This window comes from Callionymus lyra, chromosome 16, assembly GCF_982586985.1.
Source record: "Callionymus lyra chromosome 16, fCalLyr1.hap1.1, whole genome shotgun sequence".
Classification (NCBI taxonomy): domain Eukaryota; kingdom Metazoa; phylum Chordata; class Actinopteri; order Syngnathiformes; family Callionymidae; genus Callionymus; species Callionymus lyra.
Genome location: NC_141833.1, coordinates 24,626,247 through 24,647,651, shown reverse-complemented (window position 1 = coordinate 24,647,651; position 21,405 = coordinate 24,626,247). Strand labels below are relative to the sequence as shown.

The 21,405-nt window shown below is 41.1% G+C and overlaps 3 protein-coding genes across 3 annotated transcripts; 2 read left to right on the top strand and 1 right to left on the bottom strand.

The window, feature by feature from the left end:
- Positions 1-299: 299 nt before the first annotated feature.
- On the top strand, positions 300-7,279 carry prkacbb (protein kinase, cAMP-dependent, catalytic, beta b). Its single transcript, XM_087810615.1, has 10 exons — positions 300-666; positions 2,971-3,032; positions 3,925-4,053; positions 4,141-4,239; positions 4,309-4,391; positions 4,770-4,896; positions 4,968-5,063; positions 5,139-5,261; positions 5,524-5,688; positions 6,244-7,279. The coding sequence occupies exons 1-10, from the start codon at positions 621-623 to the stop codon at positions 6,367-6,369; spliced, it is 1,056 nt and encodes a 351-aa protein (XP_087666741.1). The 5' UTR covers positions 300-620; the 3' UTR covers positions 6,370-7,279.
- Positions 7,280-7,605: 326 nt separating this feature from the next.
- Positions 7,606-8,019, bottom strand: h2bk1 (H2B.K variant histone 1). Its single transcript, XM_087811218.1, has 2 exons — positions 7,906-8,019; positions 7,606-7,842 (listed from the first exon to the last, which is right to left on the bottom strand). The coding sequence occupies exons 1-2, from the start codon at positions 8,017-8,019 to the stop codon at positions 7,606-7,608; spliced, it is 351 nt and encodes a 116-aa protein (XP_087667344.1).
- A 592-nt stretch (positions 8,020-8,611) lies between these two features.
- LOC148064250 (ranBP-type and C3HC4-type zinc finger-containing protein 1-like) lies at positions 8,612-20,449 on the top strand. The gene is made up of 9 exons (XM_087811361.1): positions 8,612-8,998; positions 10,482-10,656; positions 10,839-10,934; positions 10,992-11,133; positions 11,187-11,277; positions 11,339-11,624; positions 18,413-18,498; positions 19,632-19,736; positions 19,856-20,449. The coding sequence occupies exons 1-9, from the start codon at positions 8,738-8,740 to the stop codon at positions 19,895-19,897; spliced, it is 1,284 nt and encodes a 427-aa protein (XP_087667487.1). The 5' UTR covers positions 8,612-8,737; the 3' UTR covers positions 19,898-20,449.
- The last annotated feature ends 956 nt before the right edge of the window (positions 20,450-21,405 follow it).

Genomic DNA, 21,405 nt, shown 5'->3' with positions numbered 1-21,405 from the left:
CTTAGACTTAGAGGTTTAAGATGAATCTTAAACATAGAGTTCTAAGATGAATCTTAGACTTAGAGGTTTAAGATGAATCTTAAACATAGAGTTTTAAGATGAATCTTAGACTTAGAGTTTTAAGATGAATCTTAGACTTAGAGGTTTAAGATGAATCTTAAACATAGAGTTTTAAGATAAATCTTAGACTTAGAGGTTTAAGATGAATCTTAAACATAGAGTTTTAAGATGAATCTTAGACTTAGAGGTTTAAGATGAATCTTAAACATAGAGTTTTAAGAAAAAAAACATCCGTAACTCGGATTCTGTAAAAATGTAAAACAGTTTGATAAAATGAAACATTAACAACATAAAATACTAATTATAAGATAAATAAAATAAAATAAAACAGAAGCGATGTTTACGTTCCTGACGCCGACATGTCCGGGATTCCTGAGGACCGTGAACGCACCACTGACCGCTAGCTTCGTGCAGCTCGAGCTTCACAAACATTAGAAAACATTAGAAAACATTAGAAAAACATTAGAAAACATTAGACAAACATTTGACAAACATTAGACAAACATTCAAGCTTTTCTTTTCTTTTCTCTCCGTGTCGTTGGAGCTCCAGGGTCTCGATCATGGGGAACACTGCCACCGCCAAGAAGGGCAACGAGTTAGAAAGCGGTGAGTTTTTGTCCTTTTTCTCTTCTGTTCTTTCTGTTCTTTCTCTTCTTCTGTTGAAGCTAACATGTGTAACGACTGTTATCAAAGTGTAACATTAGCTTCTTATATAATGTGATGCTAATGCGTTGCTTTGACATAAACAATGATGTTATCTTCGCTGCACAGAGGTTGTCAACACGATTAAAGCTCTTGAAATGAAATGTTTTTCATCCATTTGCTAATAAACGCCTCAATATTCGAGGTGGTTTGAATGTTATTCTCTGTTGTGGTCGCACTGGTGGGCATTTAGCCTGTTAGCGTTAGCATGTAGCATGCTAACTTGGGTGTTGGGGATCAGCCTCTCCAGGCCTATCATCCTCTGCATCTCTAACTCAGGCCTGTTCTCAACAAAAGTACATTCCTTCTCCAGCTCAGGCTCCAGGCTACGTTTCCAGTCCCTACGCTGTCAAACTGAAGCCAGAAGTTGTGGGAAACAGTTGCTGAAGCTTAAACTGAGCACAAATATCAGCCCAAACCCTCAAGTCCTCAGTAATTCTGCTAAAAGCTGTTCAAGTCCAGAGAAAGGCTTCTTTATGCCTGGATCGTAAACAGTTGTCTGAGCAGCTCTGTGACCAAATATGGTGAAGAAATGACAAGTGTTGGTTTCCATTCATAAAAGAGTCACTACTGTCATATGAAGTGTAGCGACACTAGAACCAACTCTTTATTTAAGGAGCGTCTTGTCGTCTCACTGTAAAGGTCTTCTCACAGCTGGTCAGCGAAGCTTGTCATCAGACCTCCGTCAGAGGATAAGGGTATTACCAGCTTTCAAAGGTTTGACGTAACTCGGCACAGACTTGTGATACTAGCCGTGGATGTGCAGCTGCTCGTGTTGCACGTCCATGGAATGGATCTACGTTTCTCATGTAAAGATTCCCAGTGTCTTTATCTCGTACAATCAATGACTAACAGTCCTTCAGAGCGAGATGGTCACTTCCTTAATGCTGGAGCTTTATTTCTGAGTCTAACTATGATCCCGAGATCCTCTGCTGAAGATAAACCTGTTTTAATCTGACACTGACGACTGTGTAGCTCTGTCTGCATCACTGCTGTGACGACCTGGTCACCTACACCCGCATACACTCTGGATTACCTGTGTTTACTGTATATATCTGCAACACTTTAGATTTAACACAGTTCTGTTGACTCCATCTTTGTACACAATCATATCCACTTTCATTTCTTTACAATTTCTGTGAACCACTGCTGGATTAAACTACAAATCTTAGGTATTCAGAACATACAATTAAAAGTAAATCTTAATAGCTTGATGATATGAGTATTAAACCTTACATTTGATTTGCTCAAAATGCAAGAAAGTAAAGGTTATTTGTAAACTTTCTAGACCACAAAGCGGTATTTATGAAACTGTTTTAATGGTTCCTTTAACAATCCTACTGTAATTGCATCAAAATAATTGTACAATTGTTAGGCAAATGACGCTCACATTTCTGAATGTAAACATTACACTTTTTATTGTTTGAAAACATTGAATGTCAATTAGGAAATTTGTTTGTGTCGTTATTTTTCCATCGTCACGGTGATCTTATCTGAGTTTCAGTTTCAGGCAGAGTTGCAGCAAATGAACTGTTTTTGTTTGAGTCTTTGTTACAATTGTTTCATGAACCGTGCCTCTATATTTGTTGATGTATTTGTTATATGTTCTTTGTCCACACATGAACTCTGTTTCTGTCTCTTCTTCTGTCATCTCATCGATGTGGATGATTGTTCCTGCAAATCATGGCGGTCGCTAGAGACGTTTGGTACGACAAGAGTGGCTGCTTGTAAAAGTGCTTCATGTGCTTGCCTTTGCTTCCATAATAAGTCTGTTTCTTTGTTGTTCACATTCTCTCAATCTGGATATCTGCTGTCTGCTGTGTTTCCCTTACATTGGTTTGTGTTTGCTTACATTTCTCTGCTGTGTTGACTCGCCTTCCCCCAAACGTTGATGCACAAGCTGCACAGAGAAATGTTTCCTTGAATCTTCCTCCCTGAACAAGACTAAATAAGTGCAAACTTGTCACTAGTCTGTTCATGTGGGACGTTGTTTCTTTCAAAGTATAGTTTAGACACATTTCAATCTTAACTTGTATCCAGATGAGAGTTGACTTTCCCCATGATTCCATTAATATGACCTTTCCTCGTCTGCTGTGTTACTGTTTTGTATTTTGGCCTGACAGCCTGACCTCAAACCCCTTTGTTTACAAAATAGAAACCTTTTTTTCAACATGGGATGTTTTATAACACTCTTCTTTTTCCATTTAGTGAAAGAGTTCCTTGCCAAAGCCAAAGAAGATTTCTTAAGGAAATGGGAATGTCCACCACAGGTCAGGTCTAAAATATTTCCTACTCGAATATTTCTGTTTTTCTGAATTATTGTTTATTTTATTTAGGCATATATTTGAATTAAAACGATTTAAAAAAAAAAAAAAAGTTCCCCAAGTGCTTTAAAGTGTTGATAAAAATCTTGTTTCCTTCTGTAAATGTCTAGCTTTTCAACAGTAAACATTTGACAGGAATGTCAACTTGAAACAAAAACGTCAATTTATTAACAATCATCCTTTTCGGCCCAAGACTGACTAGAAAAACATGGTTGGATACAGTTGTTTGTATCGTCAACAATGTTGTTGTGTTTCACTACAGATGTTTCGCATCAGGATTCAAATTCAATCATTGCTTTAAAGAAATTGCCAACTAGAAATAGAAAACTCTTCTTTGCACGTTCAGTTAAAACGACTCCCAGTCAACTTATCCTCGTTGGAAACTTGATCTAATCTCTTCTATCTTGTTCACTGTGTAGCCGAGAGAGAAGAACAGGTCAGAAGAGAAACATTAAAGTTAGGATGTTTTGAACTGAAGGGGAACAGGAACATAATTGAAATGCTTGACTAGATAAGTTGGTTTCAGTCTCTTTGTTGATGTTCTGATGATTGTAGTCGAACAACCTGTTCCCTGGGCTATGATTGAAACACTTGCATAACTAAGACTCTACAGCCGGACCAAGCAAGACTGAAGATGAATATTTAATGACCTCGCTTTGGAATTTACTACAAGCTGTTGATTGATTGATTGATTGATTGATTGATCGAATTTTAGGTTCATTGTAAAAGTACGACAAGCGCACACACAAATGCTACACTAAAGTCTTTAAGAAGTCTCATCACCTGTTGATTAGAAAGATAAAAGCAGATGTTCTTCTGAGATATGTTTGGTCTACAGAGCACAACATGCCTGGATGACTTCGAGAGACTAAAGACTCTGGGAACCGGCTCGTTTGGCCGAGTCATGCTTGTCAAACACAAAGGAACAGAGCAATATTTTGCTATGAAAGTCCTGGACAAGCAGAAGGTGAGTGGATGTGTTTCCATATATTTGAATGTACTGGTGTCTTCTGCGCACATTTGAAGCAGGACATCTAATCTCTGTGTCTGCCAGGTGGTGAAACTTAAGCAAATAGAACACACGTTAAATGAGAAGAGGATATTACAGGCCGTGAGCTTCCCCTTCCTTGTTAGACTTGAGTACGCGTTCAAGGTGTGTAACGTTACCTGCACAACAGCACCTTGAAACCAGCAGTTGTCGTCATGAACATCTATTCAACAGGACAACTCCAACTTGTACATGGTGATGGAGTATGTTCCTGGTGGAGAGATGTTTTCACACCTAAGAAGAATCGGCAGATTCAGGTGAGTGTTGCATCATCACAGTTGTCCCTGATCAACGCTCATTTTCTGTTTAAAATCAGGCATAATCTTGGTCAGCTGTCGATCCTACAGACCCTTATATCAGCTCGTCCTCTTATTAAGATGGTCTTTTTCAATCAAAAAACTAAATGAAATATTTATTTCCAGTCAAGATGTCAACTGTATATGACCCTAGAAGAAGGATTCCACTCTTCCTGCTCACGTTTCAAACCATACTTTGGAGCTCATGAATATTTATGAGATGATAAACATAGTTTGATGTGTGAACCTCCTGTTTTCCTCAAAAACATTGAGACCTCGTTCCAAAACTAGAACTGTGATGATCAGTAGATGATGTTTCCTGACGTCTCTCCTCCACAGTGAACCTCACGCTCGCTTCTACGCCGCCCAGATAGTGCTGACCTTCGAATACCTTCATTCACTAGACCTCATATACAGAGATCTCAAACCTGAGAACCTCCTCATCGATCACCACGGATACATCCAGGTCAGATCTGTGCCCAGAGTTGATCACAGAAGTCTTGTTGTTGAAGTGACCAACATGTCATCCGTCCATAGGTGACAGATTTTGGATTTGCCAAAAGAGTAAAAGGCAGGACCTGGACGTTGTGTGGAACCCCAGAATACCTCGCCCCTGAAATCATCCTTAGCAAAGTAAAGTTTGACATGAAAGTTCAACATTTTTAGTTAGTGTTTATGTCCTTGATACATGTGTCTTCCTCTCCTCAGGGCTACAACAAGGCGGTGGACTGGTGGGCTCTGGGGGTCCTCATCTATGAAATGGCTGCTGGTTACCCACCTTTCTTTGCAGACCAGCCCATCCAGATCTATGAGAAGATTGTGTCCGGAAAGGTGAGATTTTTCTTCTTTGCTGTTTGAGCCAAACGGTATAATGAGTATAGATGTTGACATTACTGTTGTTATTGCATAATAAATAAATATAAAGTATTGCAACAAGTATTACATTAACAGGGACTCGGTGGTTCTTTACGTGACGTAGGAACGTTTTGGAACAAAGAGTTAATGGTTTTTCTTTGACCACTTTTCCATTTGTCGTTTAAACTCCCTTGAGAAGAACCTGATTGTTGCCTCATCCTTCGTCTCCTGTTTCCAGGTACGATTTCCGTCCCACTTCAGCTCAGACTTGAAGGACTTGTTGAGGAACCTTCTGCAGGTGGATCTGACCAAACGCTACGGGAATTTGAAGAACGGGGTCAACGACATCAAGGGCCACAAGTGGTTCGCCACCACAGACTGGATCGCCATCTACGAGAGGAAGGCAAGAGACCTCACTTAGTGTCATTAATTTGCATCACTGATGAGTGACGTCACGCTCACACACTGACCTGAGAGGCCAGTTTGATGCTTTACATGATACGATGATGATCAATTGGATTCTTCAAAGCCTCTGATCACGTTCCTGGTTCTTTAGATGATAAACCAGATTTCACTAAATTACAAGATGATTTGTTCAGAACAAGCCTGTGGGTCTCATGACGATTCTGTGACTCAAAGAACGACATATTTTGCGTCATCAAATGTCAAAGCTGTTGTCATATTTGACGTAGAATTCAAAAACTGTTGCATCATAATGACATTATGCATTATAAAAGACGTGAGTGAAGATTGTGGAGTGCACAACAATCTAGAGAAGACACCTGTGATTGGTCCTTAGAAACCAGGACTCACCGTTGAACCGTCAGCATCTGTCTCTAGTTCCCTAGCTAGCTAACCTCAGCCTGACCGGTTCAGCTGTGGTTCAGTTGGAACTAAAAGTGCAGCAACTTTATGAGACGAATGAAAGCCTTTGACTGGTGTGTTTGTGTCGCTGAAGGTGGAAGCTCCGTTCATACCCAAGTGCAGAGGCCCCGGAGACACCAGCAACTTCGACGACTACGAGGAGGAAGAGATCCGTGTGTCAGTGACTGAGAAATGCACGAAGGAGTTTGCAGAGTTTTAGTCCAGCAGGAGAAAAGATCTTTCAGGAAACTTAGCAGGATCTTTTCACTCTTCTAAAGACTTGGATGGAGCCGAGACCATCAGATGTACAACATCGTCTCTTTATTCCACTCGACTGAGGCCAAGATCCTTGGATCACCGTCACACACCTGCATATTAACGCACCGCTGGTTTTATTCTTTCATTTAACCCACATACCTTTTCTTTTTTTACTCTCAACAGTTGGTCATTCATGTTGTAATCCCCCCTTGAAATGTGATTTCTTTTCTTTTTACTAATGGAGACAAAGGCCAAGAATGACAGACACAGGTTTGCTGACAAAATGAGGTCGAGTGTATATTTAATGGTCGTTACAGCTTCATGTTACGAAGGCGAGCGTCGAGTTTGGCGGCTTCAGGCGTAGTGTTTGTCTTTGGGTGCATATCTGTGGATGTGGGTGAGAACACGCGTGTGAAAGCATGACCAAACCCTACATGTGGCCTCGGCTGAAGGGAAGCAAAGGGAGTCTTGTCGCTGAAAAAGAAAAGTCATTTGATTCTAATGATCCTCATTTTGTCATTTTGACAAGAGTCTTATTTGTCCAGTAGATCCGACGATCATCTTACAGGTTAATGTAACGATGAGTTGAATTTTAAGAGTGAAGGTAAATGTTAAAACAACATTGATCGCAAAATTCTATTTTAATTGAAGAATGTTTGACAGAGAAACAAATGTTATTTTCCCTGTGGAGAGTTGAAGTTGTTTTTAAGAATGTATTTGATTTAAGGTACAGTTTTGCTCACAACACTAGAACGATCCTTGTATCACATGTAAACCTGGTATTGTTCTGCTCATGGCATTATATGCATTGTTTCATATGTTTTTATTTATACACATTAGAGATGCTAATAAATTTTATTTTTAAGAGTGTTGATCATGTGAAACTAGTTATGAATCAAGACATTAGGTCTACAAAATGTTAAATACATTTCATGGAACAAATAAACTAAAAACTACAGTTTTTCATTGATACACACAAAAGAAAAAAAGTGTAAAGACGGACGGATCCTAATGTAAAAAAAAAAAAAACTGCCAAAAGAAATGCATGAAAACATCAATTTAACTTAAAAATAAATTAAATATCAGGAATAATTAAGTTTATACATTTGAGCAGATTGAGTTTATTCCACGCATCACTGAAAATTCAAGAAAAAAACCACAACTTTTGTTTGTGAATTTATTCAAGCGAAACAGTCGTTTACTTGGAGCTGGTGTACTTGGTGACGGCCTTGGTTCCCTCAGAAACAGCATGTTTGGCCAGTTCTCCTGGAAGCAGCAGCCGGACGGCGGTTTGAACTTCTCTGCTGGAGATGGTGGAGCGTTTGTTGTACTGAGCGAGTCTCGAGGCCTCGGTGGCGATTCTCTCGAACAAGTCGTTGACGAAGGAGTTCATGATGCTCATGGCCTTGCTGGAGATGCCGGTGTCCGGATGGACCTTCACACACAACAATCCTCTCATCTCAGGTTCTGTTAGTCAAAGCAGCAAAACGTTGCTCACCTGTTTGAGAACCTTATAGATGTACATGGCGTACGTCTCTTTCCTCTTCACCTTCCTTTTAGTTTTCCTATCACCTGAGCCTTTGCCTTTCTTTTTGGAAACATCATTAGTCATCGTTGTATCCAGTTATTGACAAGTGATCACTCTTTGATTTCCTTGAGTTCAGGCCCAGCATTGGATCAGGCTCAGCTGTGTATAACTCTCATCAATTAAGCACTAATCAACTTCCTCTGGCACAGAGTGAATGATGGGTAACTTTATCTGTTCTTATTCAAAGTTTACAATTTTTATAAACACATTTTAAATAATTCAAGCCATTAATGAACCATTTTATTAATTAATCATTTGTTTGTCGCCAAACAGAATATAAATGACATGTTATCTTAACTCATCAAATGAAATGAAATCAATATAATTATTGTATTTTTGTTCCACACAACATATTTTCTTGCACAACCTACCTTTGACCACTAGATGGCGCATTCACGGACAACATTCAATTTCTTCTTGCATTTAGTTAATCATCATGACGTCATAATTGTACAATATTTGAAGATTTATTTGTTCCTTCAAGTCTATGTCGTAATTGGTTTTAAAAACTTAAACTTCTTGTGATTTTTGTCGAATGACGTAGCGTATTCATCCCACCAGCAGGGGGGGCTAGTGTGTTGAAAGTTGATAATCAGCCGCTCAATAACGCGGACAGAAGAAGAACCGATTCCTGTTTTGTTTTTCTTTCGCTTGGTTTACAAAAATGTCTCTGAAACGAAGGATCCGCGGCGGCAGCAGATCCTCTCAGACCCCGCGGAGGTTCTTCTGAAGCCTCGCTGTCATGGCGCTGAGCTCGGGCTCGTGGGCTCCTCCAGTCCCGGTCGTTGCTTCGTCACCGTCGCTTGTTTGTAGTCGAGCAGCAGCTCCATGTTGCAGCACCGTGCTCATGTCCGTGCGCGTGTCCGTGTGTCACTCCGGGATCAGACCCTTGTGTCTCCCCGGAGCAGGAAGTGAAGCCTTGAGGCTGCAGCTCAGTATGGACCCGAGCCGGGCCGGAGAGTTCCGCCTGGCGCTGAGAGACACCAGTGGGAACCGCAGTGTGGTGAGTCCTACACACCTGTGCGTGAGAGTCCTACACACTTACCTGTGCGTGTGAGTCCTACACACTTACCTGTGCATGGGAGTCCTACACACGTACATGTGCGTGTGAGTCCTACACACGTACCTGTGCGTGAGAGTCCTACACACGTACCTGTGCGTGAGAGTCCTACACACGTACCTGTGCGTGAGAGTCCTACACACGTACCTGTGCGTGAGAGTCCTACACACTTACCTGTGCGTGAGAGTCCTACACACTTACCTGTGCGTGAGAGTCCTACACACTTACCTGTGCGTGTGAGTCCTACACACGTACTTGTGCGTGTGAGTCCTACACACGTACCTGTGCGTGAGAGTCCTACACACGTACCTGTGCGTGAGAGTCCTACACACGTACCTGTGCGTGGGAGTCCTACACACGTACCTGTGCGTGGGAGTCCTACACACGTTCATGTGCGTGGGAGTCCTACACATGTGCGTGTGAATCCTACACACGTACATGTGCGTGGGAGTCCTACACACGTACATGTGCGTGTGAGTCCTACACACGTACATGTGCGTGGGAGTCCTACACACGTACATGTGCGTGTGAGTCCTACACACGTACATGTGCGTGGGAGTCCTACACACGTACCTGTGCGTGGGAGTCCTACACACGTTCATGTGCGTGGGAGTCCTACACATGTGCGTGTGAATCCTACACACGTACATGTGCGTGTGAGTCCTACACACGTACATGTGCATGGGAGTCCTACACACGTACATGTGCGTGTGAGTCCTACACACGTACATGTGCGTGGGAGTCCTACACACGTACCTGTGCGTGGGAGTCCTACACACGTTCATGTGCGTGGGAGTCCTACACACGTTCATGTGCGTGGGAGTCCTACACATGTGCGTGTGAATCCTACACACGTACATGTGCGTGGGAGTCCTACACACGTACATGTGCGTGTGAGTCCTACACACATACATGTGCGTGTGAGTCCTACACACGTACATGTGCGTGTGAGTCCTACACACGTACATGTGCGTGGGAGTCCTACACACGTGTGCGTGAGTCCTACACATGTGCGTGTGAGTCCTACACACGTACATGTGCGTGGGAGTCCTACACACGTACATGTGCGTGTGAGTCCTACACACGTACATGTGCGTGTGAGTCCTACACACGTACATGTGCGTGTGAGTCCTACACACGTACATGTGCGTGGGAGTCCTACACATGTGTGCGTGAGTCCTACACATGTGCGTGTGAGTCCTACACATGTGCGTGTGAGTCCTACACATGTGCGTGTGAGTCCTACACATGTGCCCACACACACACACACACAAGTCCACACTGAGAAAATATTTCTTTGACAGTCGAGTGTTTCTTTGTGAATATTTTCTTCTGGACACATGTTGTTGTTATTGTTATTATTATTGTTATTATTGTTATTATTATGTTTTCTTCTTCTACACTAATATGTGTTTATTTAATTCAGTTCATCGCTGAGTTCGATCTTCGCTCAGTTCAGTACGAAGTAAAATCTTCTCGTTGTCATGAGATGAAAATCTCGTCTCCGCCTCACGACTGCATTCGCTTCAACTTCCGCTGCGACCGCGAGGCGGAGGAGTGGGCGACGGTGGTGATGTCATCGCTCCGAGAGGCGCAGCGAGGTGAGTCCAACAGAGCGCCCCCTGGTGCCAGGTGAGGGAACATCTGGACCTGAGCCTTGATCTTCTGACTGTTGTCTTGACATCAGAAGGGACTCCTTTCTCTGCCAAGAAACTCTCGCTTTATGACTTAACTTTTTAACTATCGAGTGAAAGATCAAAGTTCAAACGACTTCATGTTTCAGTCGCGAACATCAACACAAGCGAGTCAGAAGGTCGACAAACAAACACAACAAGTGCAGCAGCGACGAACATCATCTCTGCACCTTCAGCCGTCGCTGGTGAGATTCTTCTCTTCATCCGTTGAAACCATCACTGACTCTGATCTGGACTCCTAGAGGATCTTTGTCTGGAGCTCTGCAGGGCCATCCAGGCCGGAGACACTCGAGCGGCCTCGGAACACGCCGCCGCTCTGGCTCACCAGAAGGTGGCGCTGATGATTCATCCGGCAGAGAAGAACTACGCGGACGGAGAGATCAGGTGAGAAGACGAAGGTGTGATCAGAGTTTGATGAACAATGTTTTCTTCTCCAGTTTAACGGTCGTCGTGGAAGATTCTTCGTCGTCCTGCTCGGTGACGGTTCGAGTCTTTTCCTACATGACGGTCGCGGCGCTCAAGCAACAGGTGAGTCGCGCTCGCAGGATCTCGCCAGGTGCGCTGACCACCTGTGTTCACCTGTGTCCAGGTGTTCGTGGAGTACGGCTTCCACCCCAGAGTCCAGCGCTGGGTCATCGGTCAGTGTCTCTGCACCGACCCTCGCTCTCTGGCCTCGTATGGAGTCCAGAAGGACCGAGACACGGCGTACCTTTACCTGATCTCAGCTCGACGAGCTCGAGTCACTCGTCAGATCTTCCAGCAGGACCTGGAGAACAACCTCCTCGCGCACCTGCCGCCCGGAAACCACCTGTCGAGTCACGACTGGAGAGGTTACAACACGCTGCCCTGCAGACTCACAACACACAACATTCAGGGTGAGACCACGCACACACACATACAGTAAATATATATATATATATATATACTACAGGTATATTTACACACACACACACACACACACACACACACACACACATACAGTAAATATATATATATATATATACTACAGGTATATTTACACACACACACACACATACAGTAAATATATATATATATATACTACAGGTATATTTACACACACACACACACACACACGCACACATACAGTAAATATATATATATATATATATACTACAGGTATATTTACACACACACACACACACACACACACACACGCACACATACAGTAAATATATATATATATATACTACAGGTATATTTACACACACACACACACACACACACACATACAGTAAATATATATATATATATATATATATATACTACAGGTATATTTACACACACACACACACATACAGTAAATATATATATATATATACTACAGGTATATTTACACACACACACACACACATACAGTAAATATATATATATATATATACTACAGGTATATTTACACACACACACATACAGTAAATATATATATATATATATACTACAGGTATATTTACACACACACACACACAGTAAATATATATATATATATATACTACAGGTATATTTACACACACACACACACAGTAAATATATATATATATATACTACAGGTATATTTACACACACACACATACAGTAAATATATATATATATATACTACAGGTATATTTACACACACACACACACAGTAAATATATATATATATATATACTACAGGTATATTTACACACACACACATACAGTAAATATATATATATATATATACTACAGGTATATTTACACACACACACACACAGTAAATATATATATATATATACTACAGGTATATTTACACACACACACACACACACACAGTAAATATATATATATATATATATATATATATATATATATATACTACAGGTATATTCACACACACACACACATACAGTAAATATATATATATATATATATACTACAGGTATATTTACACACACACACACACACACACACACACATACAGTAAATATATATATATATATATATATATACTACAGGTATATTTACACACACACACACACACACATACAGTAAATATATATATATATATATATATATATATATACTACAGGTATATTTACACACACACACACACACACACACACATACAGTAAATATATATATATATATATATACTACAGGTATATTTACACACACACACACACACACACATACAGTAAATATATATATATATATATATACTACAGGTGTATTCACACACACGCACACACATACAGTAAATATATATATATATATATATACTACAGGTATATTTACACACACACACACACACACACAGTAAATATATATATACACAGTGCCTTGTGAAAGTATTCGGCCCCTTGAATCTTTCAACATTTCGCCACATTTCAGGCTTCAAACATAAAGATATAAAAAATTATTTTTTGTCATGAATCAACAACAAGTGACACAATCGTGAAGTGGAACGAAATTTATTGGATAATTTAAACTTTTTTAACAAATAAAAAACTGAAAAGTGGGGCGTGCAATATTATTCGGCCCCCTTGCGCTAATACTCTGTAGCGCCACCTTTTGCTGCAATTCCAGCTGCAAGTCTCTTGAGGTATGTCTCTATCAGTTTTGCACATCGAGAGACTGGAATTCTTGCCCATTCTTCCTTCAAAACAGCTGGAGCTCAGTGAGGTTGGATGGAGAGCGTTTGTGAACAGCAGTCTTCAAGATTCAAAGATTCAAAGTGTTTATTGTCATATACATCGAGAAACACGTTTCCCTATGCAATGAAATTCTTTCTTTGCCGTCCCTCCACAAATATCGGCGTAACAAAAAAATAAAAATAAATATAAATATACATAGCAAAAAAGTCAAGATGAAATAACAATAAAAAATAAAAATAAAAATAAAAATAAAAAATAAAAATAAAAATAATAATATAAGAAAGGGAGGGGAACTGTACATGAGATGGATTTAAAGTGACAACAGTGCAGTGTTCAGCTGTTCATGATTCTTATTGCAGTGGGGTAGAAAGAGTTTCTCAGGCGTGTGGTCCTGCATTTTGCACTCCTGTACCTGCGTCCCGAGGGCAGGAGTGTAAACAGTCCATGTTGTGGGTGGGAACTGTCCTTGATGATGGTGGCAGCTCTCCTGTGGACTCTGTGGTGGTAGATGCTGTGCAGAGAGGGCAGTGGAGACCTGGTGATCCTCTCCGCTGTCTTAACCACTCTCTGCAGACGTTTGCGGTCCATGGCCGTAGAGCTGCCGTACCACGCAGTGATGCAGTTGGTCAGACTGCTCTCCACGACACAGCTGTAGAAGTTTCTGAGGATCTTTGTCGACATGCCAAACTTCCTCAGCCTCCTCAGAAAGTACAGCCGTTGCTGTGCCTTCTTGACCAGCTGTGTTGTGTTGGTGGCCCACGTTAAGTCCTCAGTGATGTGGACCCCGAGGTACTTAAAGCTGCTCACCCGCTCCACTTCAAGATCCCGGATAAACAGTGGTTGGTGAGGTCTCCTCTCCTTCCTCATGTCCACTATCATCTCCTTTGTCTTGTCTGTGTTGAGGGTGAGGTTGTTGTCCTCACACCAGGAAACCAGACTGTCCACCTCTGTCCTGTAGGCCGCTTCGTTCGCCGCGGTGATGCATCCTATCACTGCGGTGTCGTCAGCAAACTTTAGGACGGTGTTGTCTTTGTGGGAGGCGACACAGTCATGTGTGAACAGGGTGTAGAGGATGGGGCTGAGGACACATCCTTGTGGAGTGCCAACGTTTGTGATGATGCTGGTTGATGTTCTCTTGCCAATCCTGACAGTCTGGGGTCTGCCAGTCAGGAAGTCAAGGAGCCAGTCGCAGAGGGTAGGGTGGATGCCAAGTGTGGACATCTTGTGGGTCAGTTTGTAAGGGATCACTGTGTTGAAGGCGGAGCTGTAGTCCACAAAGAGTATCCTGATATAGGACTCTTTGTTTTCCAGGTGGGAAAGGGAATGGTGGAGGACAGCTGAGATGGCGTCGGTGGTGGACCTGTTGGGTCGATAAGCATACTGCAGGGGGTCCAGTGAGTCTGGGATGCTGCTCTGAATGTGAGCCAGCACCACTCTCTCGAAACACTTCATGATGATTGGAGTGAGCGCTACTGGTCTGTAGTCATTCAGGCAGGTGGGTGGGCTCTTCTTAGGGAGGGGGACGATTGTTGTAGTTTTGAAGCAGGTGGGAACGGTGCTCTGGCTTAGGGAGAGGTTGAATATGGAGGTGAAGACGTCAGCCAGCTCGTTGGCACATGCTTTGAGTGCACGGCCAGGGATGTTGTCTGGTCCTGCTGCCTTGTGGGGGTTGATTTTCTTCAGTTCTTTGTGTACCTGTCCTGAAGAGACTTTTGGTGGTGGTGAGGGGGGTACGGCAGTCCAGGTGTGTGTGTTTGTTCCGGTGTTGTTGATTGTGGCCTCAAAGCGTGTGTAGAAAGCGTTGAGGTCGTCTGGCAGGTTGTCCGTAGAACTGATGATGCTGGTGCTGGTCTTGTAGTCTGTGATGTGCTGCAAGCCCCTCCACATCCGCCCAGAGTCAGCAGTGGAGTAGAAGCTGTCCAACTTCTCTCGATACTGTCTCTTTGCTGTTGTGATGGCATGTCTCAGTTGGTACTTGGCAGTTTTGTACTCAGCTTCGTTGCCAGATTTAAAAGCAGTGGAGCGAGCACGCAGCATGCTTCGTACCTGAGTGTTCACCCAGGGCTTCTGGTTGGGGAATGTCCTGACATGTATGGTGGGGACGATGTTGTCAACACACGTGCTGATGTACCCGGTCACATACTCAGCGTAGTCCTGTACGCTGACAGAGGAGTCTTCCAGAGTGGCTGCAGCTTTAAAAACATCCCAGTCTGTCGTAGCAAAACAGTCTTGCAGGATGTTTTCGGTTTCTGGGTTCCAGAGTTTGATGTCTTTTATGGCTGGGTTTGATTGTTTTAGTCTTTGTCTGTAGGCAGGGTACATAAACAATGATATGTGGTCAGAGTGTCCAAAGTGGGGGCGGGGTGCAGCCCTGTATCCACCACGAATGTTGCTGTAAACATGGTCCAGAGTGTTCTTTTCACGGGTGGGAATATTCACATGCTGGTGGTATTTGGGGAATACAGTCCGTAAGTTGCACTGGTTAAAGTCTCCAGCAGTGATGAAGACAGCGTCGGGATGAGCCGTCTCCAGCGCGCTGATGACGTCATGGAGTGTGCCGAGTGCAGCGTCAGAGTTTGCCCGTGGGGGGATGTAAATCAGCTCTTTCCACAGATTCTCCATTGGATTCAAGTCTGGACTTTGACTTGGCCATTCTAACACCTGGATACGTCTATTTGTGAACCATTCCATTGTAGATTTGGCTTTATGTTTTGGATCATTGTCCTGTTGGAAGATAAATCTCCGTCCCAGTCTCAGGTCTTTTGCAGACTCCAACAGGTTTTCTTCCAGAATGGTCCTGTATTTGGCTCCATCCATCTTCCCATCAATTGTAGCCATCTTCCCTGCTGAAGAAAAGCAGGCCCAAACCATGATGCTGCCACCACCATGTTTGACAGTGTTGATGGTGTGTTCAGGGTGATGAGCTGTGTTGCTTTTACGCCAAACATATCGTTTTGCATTGTGGCCAAAAAGTTGGATTTTGGTTACATCTGACCAGAGCACCTTCTTCCACATGTGTGGTGTGTCTCCCAGGTGGCTTGTGGCAAACTTTAAACGAGACTTTTTATGGATATCTTTGAGAAATGGCTTTCTTCTTGCCACTCTTCCATAAAGGCCAGATGTGTGCAGTGCACGACTGATTGTTGTCCTCTGGACAGACTCTCCCACCTCAGCTGGAGTTATCTGCAGTTCATCCAGAGTGATCATGGACCTCTTGGCTGCATCTCTGATCAGTCTTCTCCTTGTTTGAGATGAAAGTTTGGAGGGACGGCCGGGTCTTGGTAGATTTGCAGTGGTCTGATACTCCTTCCATTTCAATAGAATTGCTTGCACAGTGCTCCTTGAGATGTTTAAAGCTTGGGAAATCTTTTTGTATCCAAATCCGGCTTTAAACTTCTCCACAACAGTATCTCGGACCTGCCTGGTGTGTTCCTTTGTCTTCATGGTTCTCTCTTTAAACAGAACCCTGAGACTATCAAAGAGCAGTTGCATTTATACAGAGACTTGATGACACACAGGTGCCTTCTATTGATCATCATCAGTCATTTAGGACAACATTGGATCATTCAAAGATCCTCACTGAACTTCTGGAGTGAGTTTGCTGCACTGAAAGTAAAGGAGCGAATAATATTGCACTTTTCAGTTTTTTATTTGTTAAAAAAGTTTAAATTATCCAATAAATTTCGTTCCACTTCACGATTGTGTCACTTGTTGTTGATTCATGATGAAAAATTAAAATTTTATATCTTTATGTTTGAAGCCTGAAATGTGGCGAAATGTTGAAAGATTCAAGGGCCGAATACTTTCACAAGGCACTGTATATATACTACAGGTATATTTACACACACACACACACACACACACACATACAGTAAATATATATATATATATATATATATACTACAGGTATATTTACACACACACACTCACACACACATACAGTAAATATATATATATATATATACTACAGGTATATTTACACACACACACACACACATACAGTAAATATATATATATATATATATATATATATACTACAGGTATATTTACACACACACACACACATACAGTAAATATATATATATATATATATACTACAGGTATATTTACACACACACACTCACACACACATACAGTAAATATATATATATATATATATATATACTACAGGTATATTTACACACACACACACACACACATACAGTAAATATATATATATATATATATATATATACTACAGGTATATTTACACACACACACACACACACACATACAGTAAATATATATATATACTACAGGTATATTTACACACACACACACACACACACACATACAGTAAATATATATATATACTACAGGTATATTTACACACACACACACACACACATACAGTAAATATATATATATACTACAGGTATATTTACACACACACACACACATACAGTAAATATATATATATACTACAGGTATATTTACACACACACACACACATACAGTAAATATATATATATACTACAGGTATATTTACACACACACACATACACACACATACAGTAAATATATATATATATATACTACAGGTATATTCACACACACACACACACATACAGTAAATATATATATATACTACAGGTATATTTACACACACACACATACACACACATACAGTAAATATATATATATATATACTACAGGTATATTCACACACACACACACACATACAGTAAATATATATATATATATACTACAGGTATATTCACACACACACACACACATACAGTAAATATATATATATATATACTACAGGTATATTTACACACACACACACACACATACAGTAAATATATATATATACTACAGGTATATTCACACACACACACACACATACAGTAAATATATATATATACTACAGGTATATTTACACACACACACACACACACACACACACACACACACACACACACACACACACACACACACACACACACACACACACACACACACACACACACCTAACATGTTTCTCTCCTCAGGGTCAGCGAGTGAAAAGTCCAGTGATTTGCACGAAGTCCTTGATGTTGAAAACCTGCAGCTGAACGACAGCAAAGCTAAACCACAGGCGAGTTGACGAGTTAGTAAGTCTTGATAATGAGGAGATGAATAAATTATTTTATAATATATTATTGAAAGATTGTTTCTCTCGTCACCAGTTTTCTTTTCTAAAGCTCAGCGGAACAAAATGATTAATTAATTAATTTGTGAGTTTATGTTTGTTATTGTTGACGTGATTCATAACAAGTAAAGCAGCGTTTTCTGTGTCATTTAATATAACTTTAAAAAATATTTGGTTTGAACTAAAGTCACATCTATCAAGGTATCTGGTAGAAATATCTGGTAGGAATATTGATATTGTTCTGTATCATCTCGTGTTATTAGTTATAGATATTTTTAAATGTTTCAAGATGTCACAGGTCCAAGAAAAACCTTTCATTGTGTTTTTTCAGTTTTTTATTTGCATTCATCTGGAAAGTGACCAGTTTCTGTCAAATGATTGGTTAATGTTTTTAATAACCTCGTCCACATCCTTCTGAAAACTAGTTCTCAAGTACAACCATAAATAAACTGCATTAATAATAAAAAGCCCAACATTTTAAAATGTACTTCAAGTAAAATAAATCGAGGGTTTTTAGCAGTAATGATATTTTATTTGGAATCTATCTGGAAACATCTAACGATGTCATCGAACTACATTTATATCTGTGACTTTAGCGCCACTTTTAACTCTTTTTTTTTTTTAAATGTACTGAAATGCTTTTGACAAATTCACAAAAGTATATTTTTAACAAACCACTACGTAGTTCTTATTGATCAAGTGCTTCTTACAGTTTGTTAGAAAACACATCTTAAATACTTGGGATCAAATCCTAATGTTCGTATCCAACAAAAACCCAAAAGAAGCAGTGATTCATTTTTCAATAGAATCCAATAGAAAATAATCCCACATTGAAGAGACGAATCTTCAAAGCAATCAATGCATAAAAGATGAAAGATAAAAACAAACTACTTATGTATTATTATTTTCTATCTAAATTTTTTATTTTTGATGACTGTATTTGCTGTGACTATTGAAAAAAACAATTTCCCGAAGGAGACCTGCTGAGGATCAATAAAGTTCTACCTTACCTTAAACTTTGTATCTCTCTGTGCTTTTATCTCTTTATCTAACGTAACATTTGCTACTTTGCTCTGCAGACGGAGTGGGCGTGTCCGTCCTGCACCTTCATCAACAAGCCTTCACGTCCAGGTTGTGAGATTTGTGCGACGGCCAGACCTGACGCACACAACAGAAGTCAACCGGTAACACAAACCTACCTTCCATCACAGAACAGTCTTTAGTAACCTTGCATTTCCAGTTCAAATCTCATTAAATATTCTCATTTATTCCGAGTTGAAATCCTCTTTTTGCACTTCTGAAGGACAAAGGCAGGAGGGAGGACAGAGAGGTGGGTCTAAGCTGACTGCCCACAATCATGACTGCCCACAATCATGGCTCCAAGAACCATAACGTGAGGAGGATTCTGCCGTATATATATCTCCACCAACACAAGTGCACTGAGAGTCACAGCAGCCGAGGACTGGAACTATGAACCGTAGCATGACGACATACAAGCTCTGGTGACGGCAGTTTGGTCTCAGCAGACATTTGACTTTTATTTATTTGAATGTGTCAAGAAATCACTGATGGCCTGATATTTATTTTGTGGTGCGAGAGGAATCCATTGTTTGCAGTGAGTCTCACTGTGAATTCAAAAAGAAAGTTTTGTTCACTGTGTCTTAAGTTGAAGCCGAAATTTTGAAAGATTGTTGGTGAGATTGGAAGTTCTATGTATGGAGTATTTTTTTTTTTAAATGGCATTTTATCAAATTTAAAAAAATGTTTTACAAGTTGGTGTGTTTTATTTCCTCCAAGCTAAGACGGCAAAGGAAACGACAAGTTTACAATAATGTAAAAACTAAACAAAAACAAACCCATTAGTCGAATAAACAAGATTAAAGAAACTTTCTATTGACATGATGCACCTTCTTTACGTCCGTAATTGTACGGAGATGGATGGAATGTAAGGCGCGTAAGATGCCAGAGTGCTGTAAACATCTGCAGGAGGACAAGAGTGTTACCGAGTAGATGCACCAGTGGATCCAGGCCCGAACGGTAGGATCCTGGCCAGAGGGCCCAGCAGCAGTCGGAGTCCACGGGAGAACAGGACCCAGCAGGCGGATGACCACCGGTGCCAGCCATGACCCCGAACACCAGAAAAAGCGGACCAACCCCCAGAAGGCCCCCGACTGCAAGGACCAGTGTGGAGATGTGTACGGAAGCGAAGATAGATACAACTTTATTGATCCTCTTTCGGGAAATAGTTTTTCCAATTAGACACAACAATACAGACGATAATTTATAAAAATACATTCTCTTTAAAAAGAAAGCACAAGATGACAATCTAAGTCTAAAGATAAATAACAGATAAAAGAGAAATAACAAAGACTAACAGAATAGAACACATGATACTTTTTTCCTTTGCTCCACTCCTGCCCCCAACACGAAAGGAGGCACTAGGAGCAGGCGCCCGAAGGAAGGGGCCAGAGGCAACCCCGCCCACAACAAAAAAATAAGACTATAGTTGATTAAGGAAAAACAGATTCCAGCAAATCAACAGTAAATCACATCCTGGCGTTGGCGAGGAAAAACTAACTTTTAGAAGGCAGAAACCTCGAGCAGAACCAAACTCATGTTGACGGCCTCCTGCTGTGACCTGCTGGGAGGAAGGATGTGAGGGGAAGACAGGTGGATGGAGAAAAGAGTGAGAGAGGATACAGTGAGAGAAAAAAAAGGTGGAGAGTTTAGGAGAGTCCATTGGAGGTGCTAGATCACGTGGTGGAGATCCTGGATCAGCAGCAGCTCTGGAGGTGGAGCCCTGGGGCTCCGGAGTGAAATAAAAAAGGTGTGGTTTTAAGTTAGGGGTTAGGG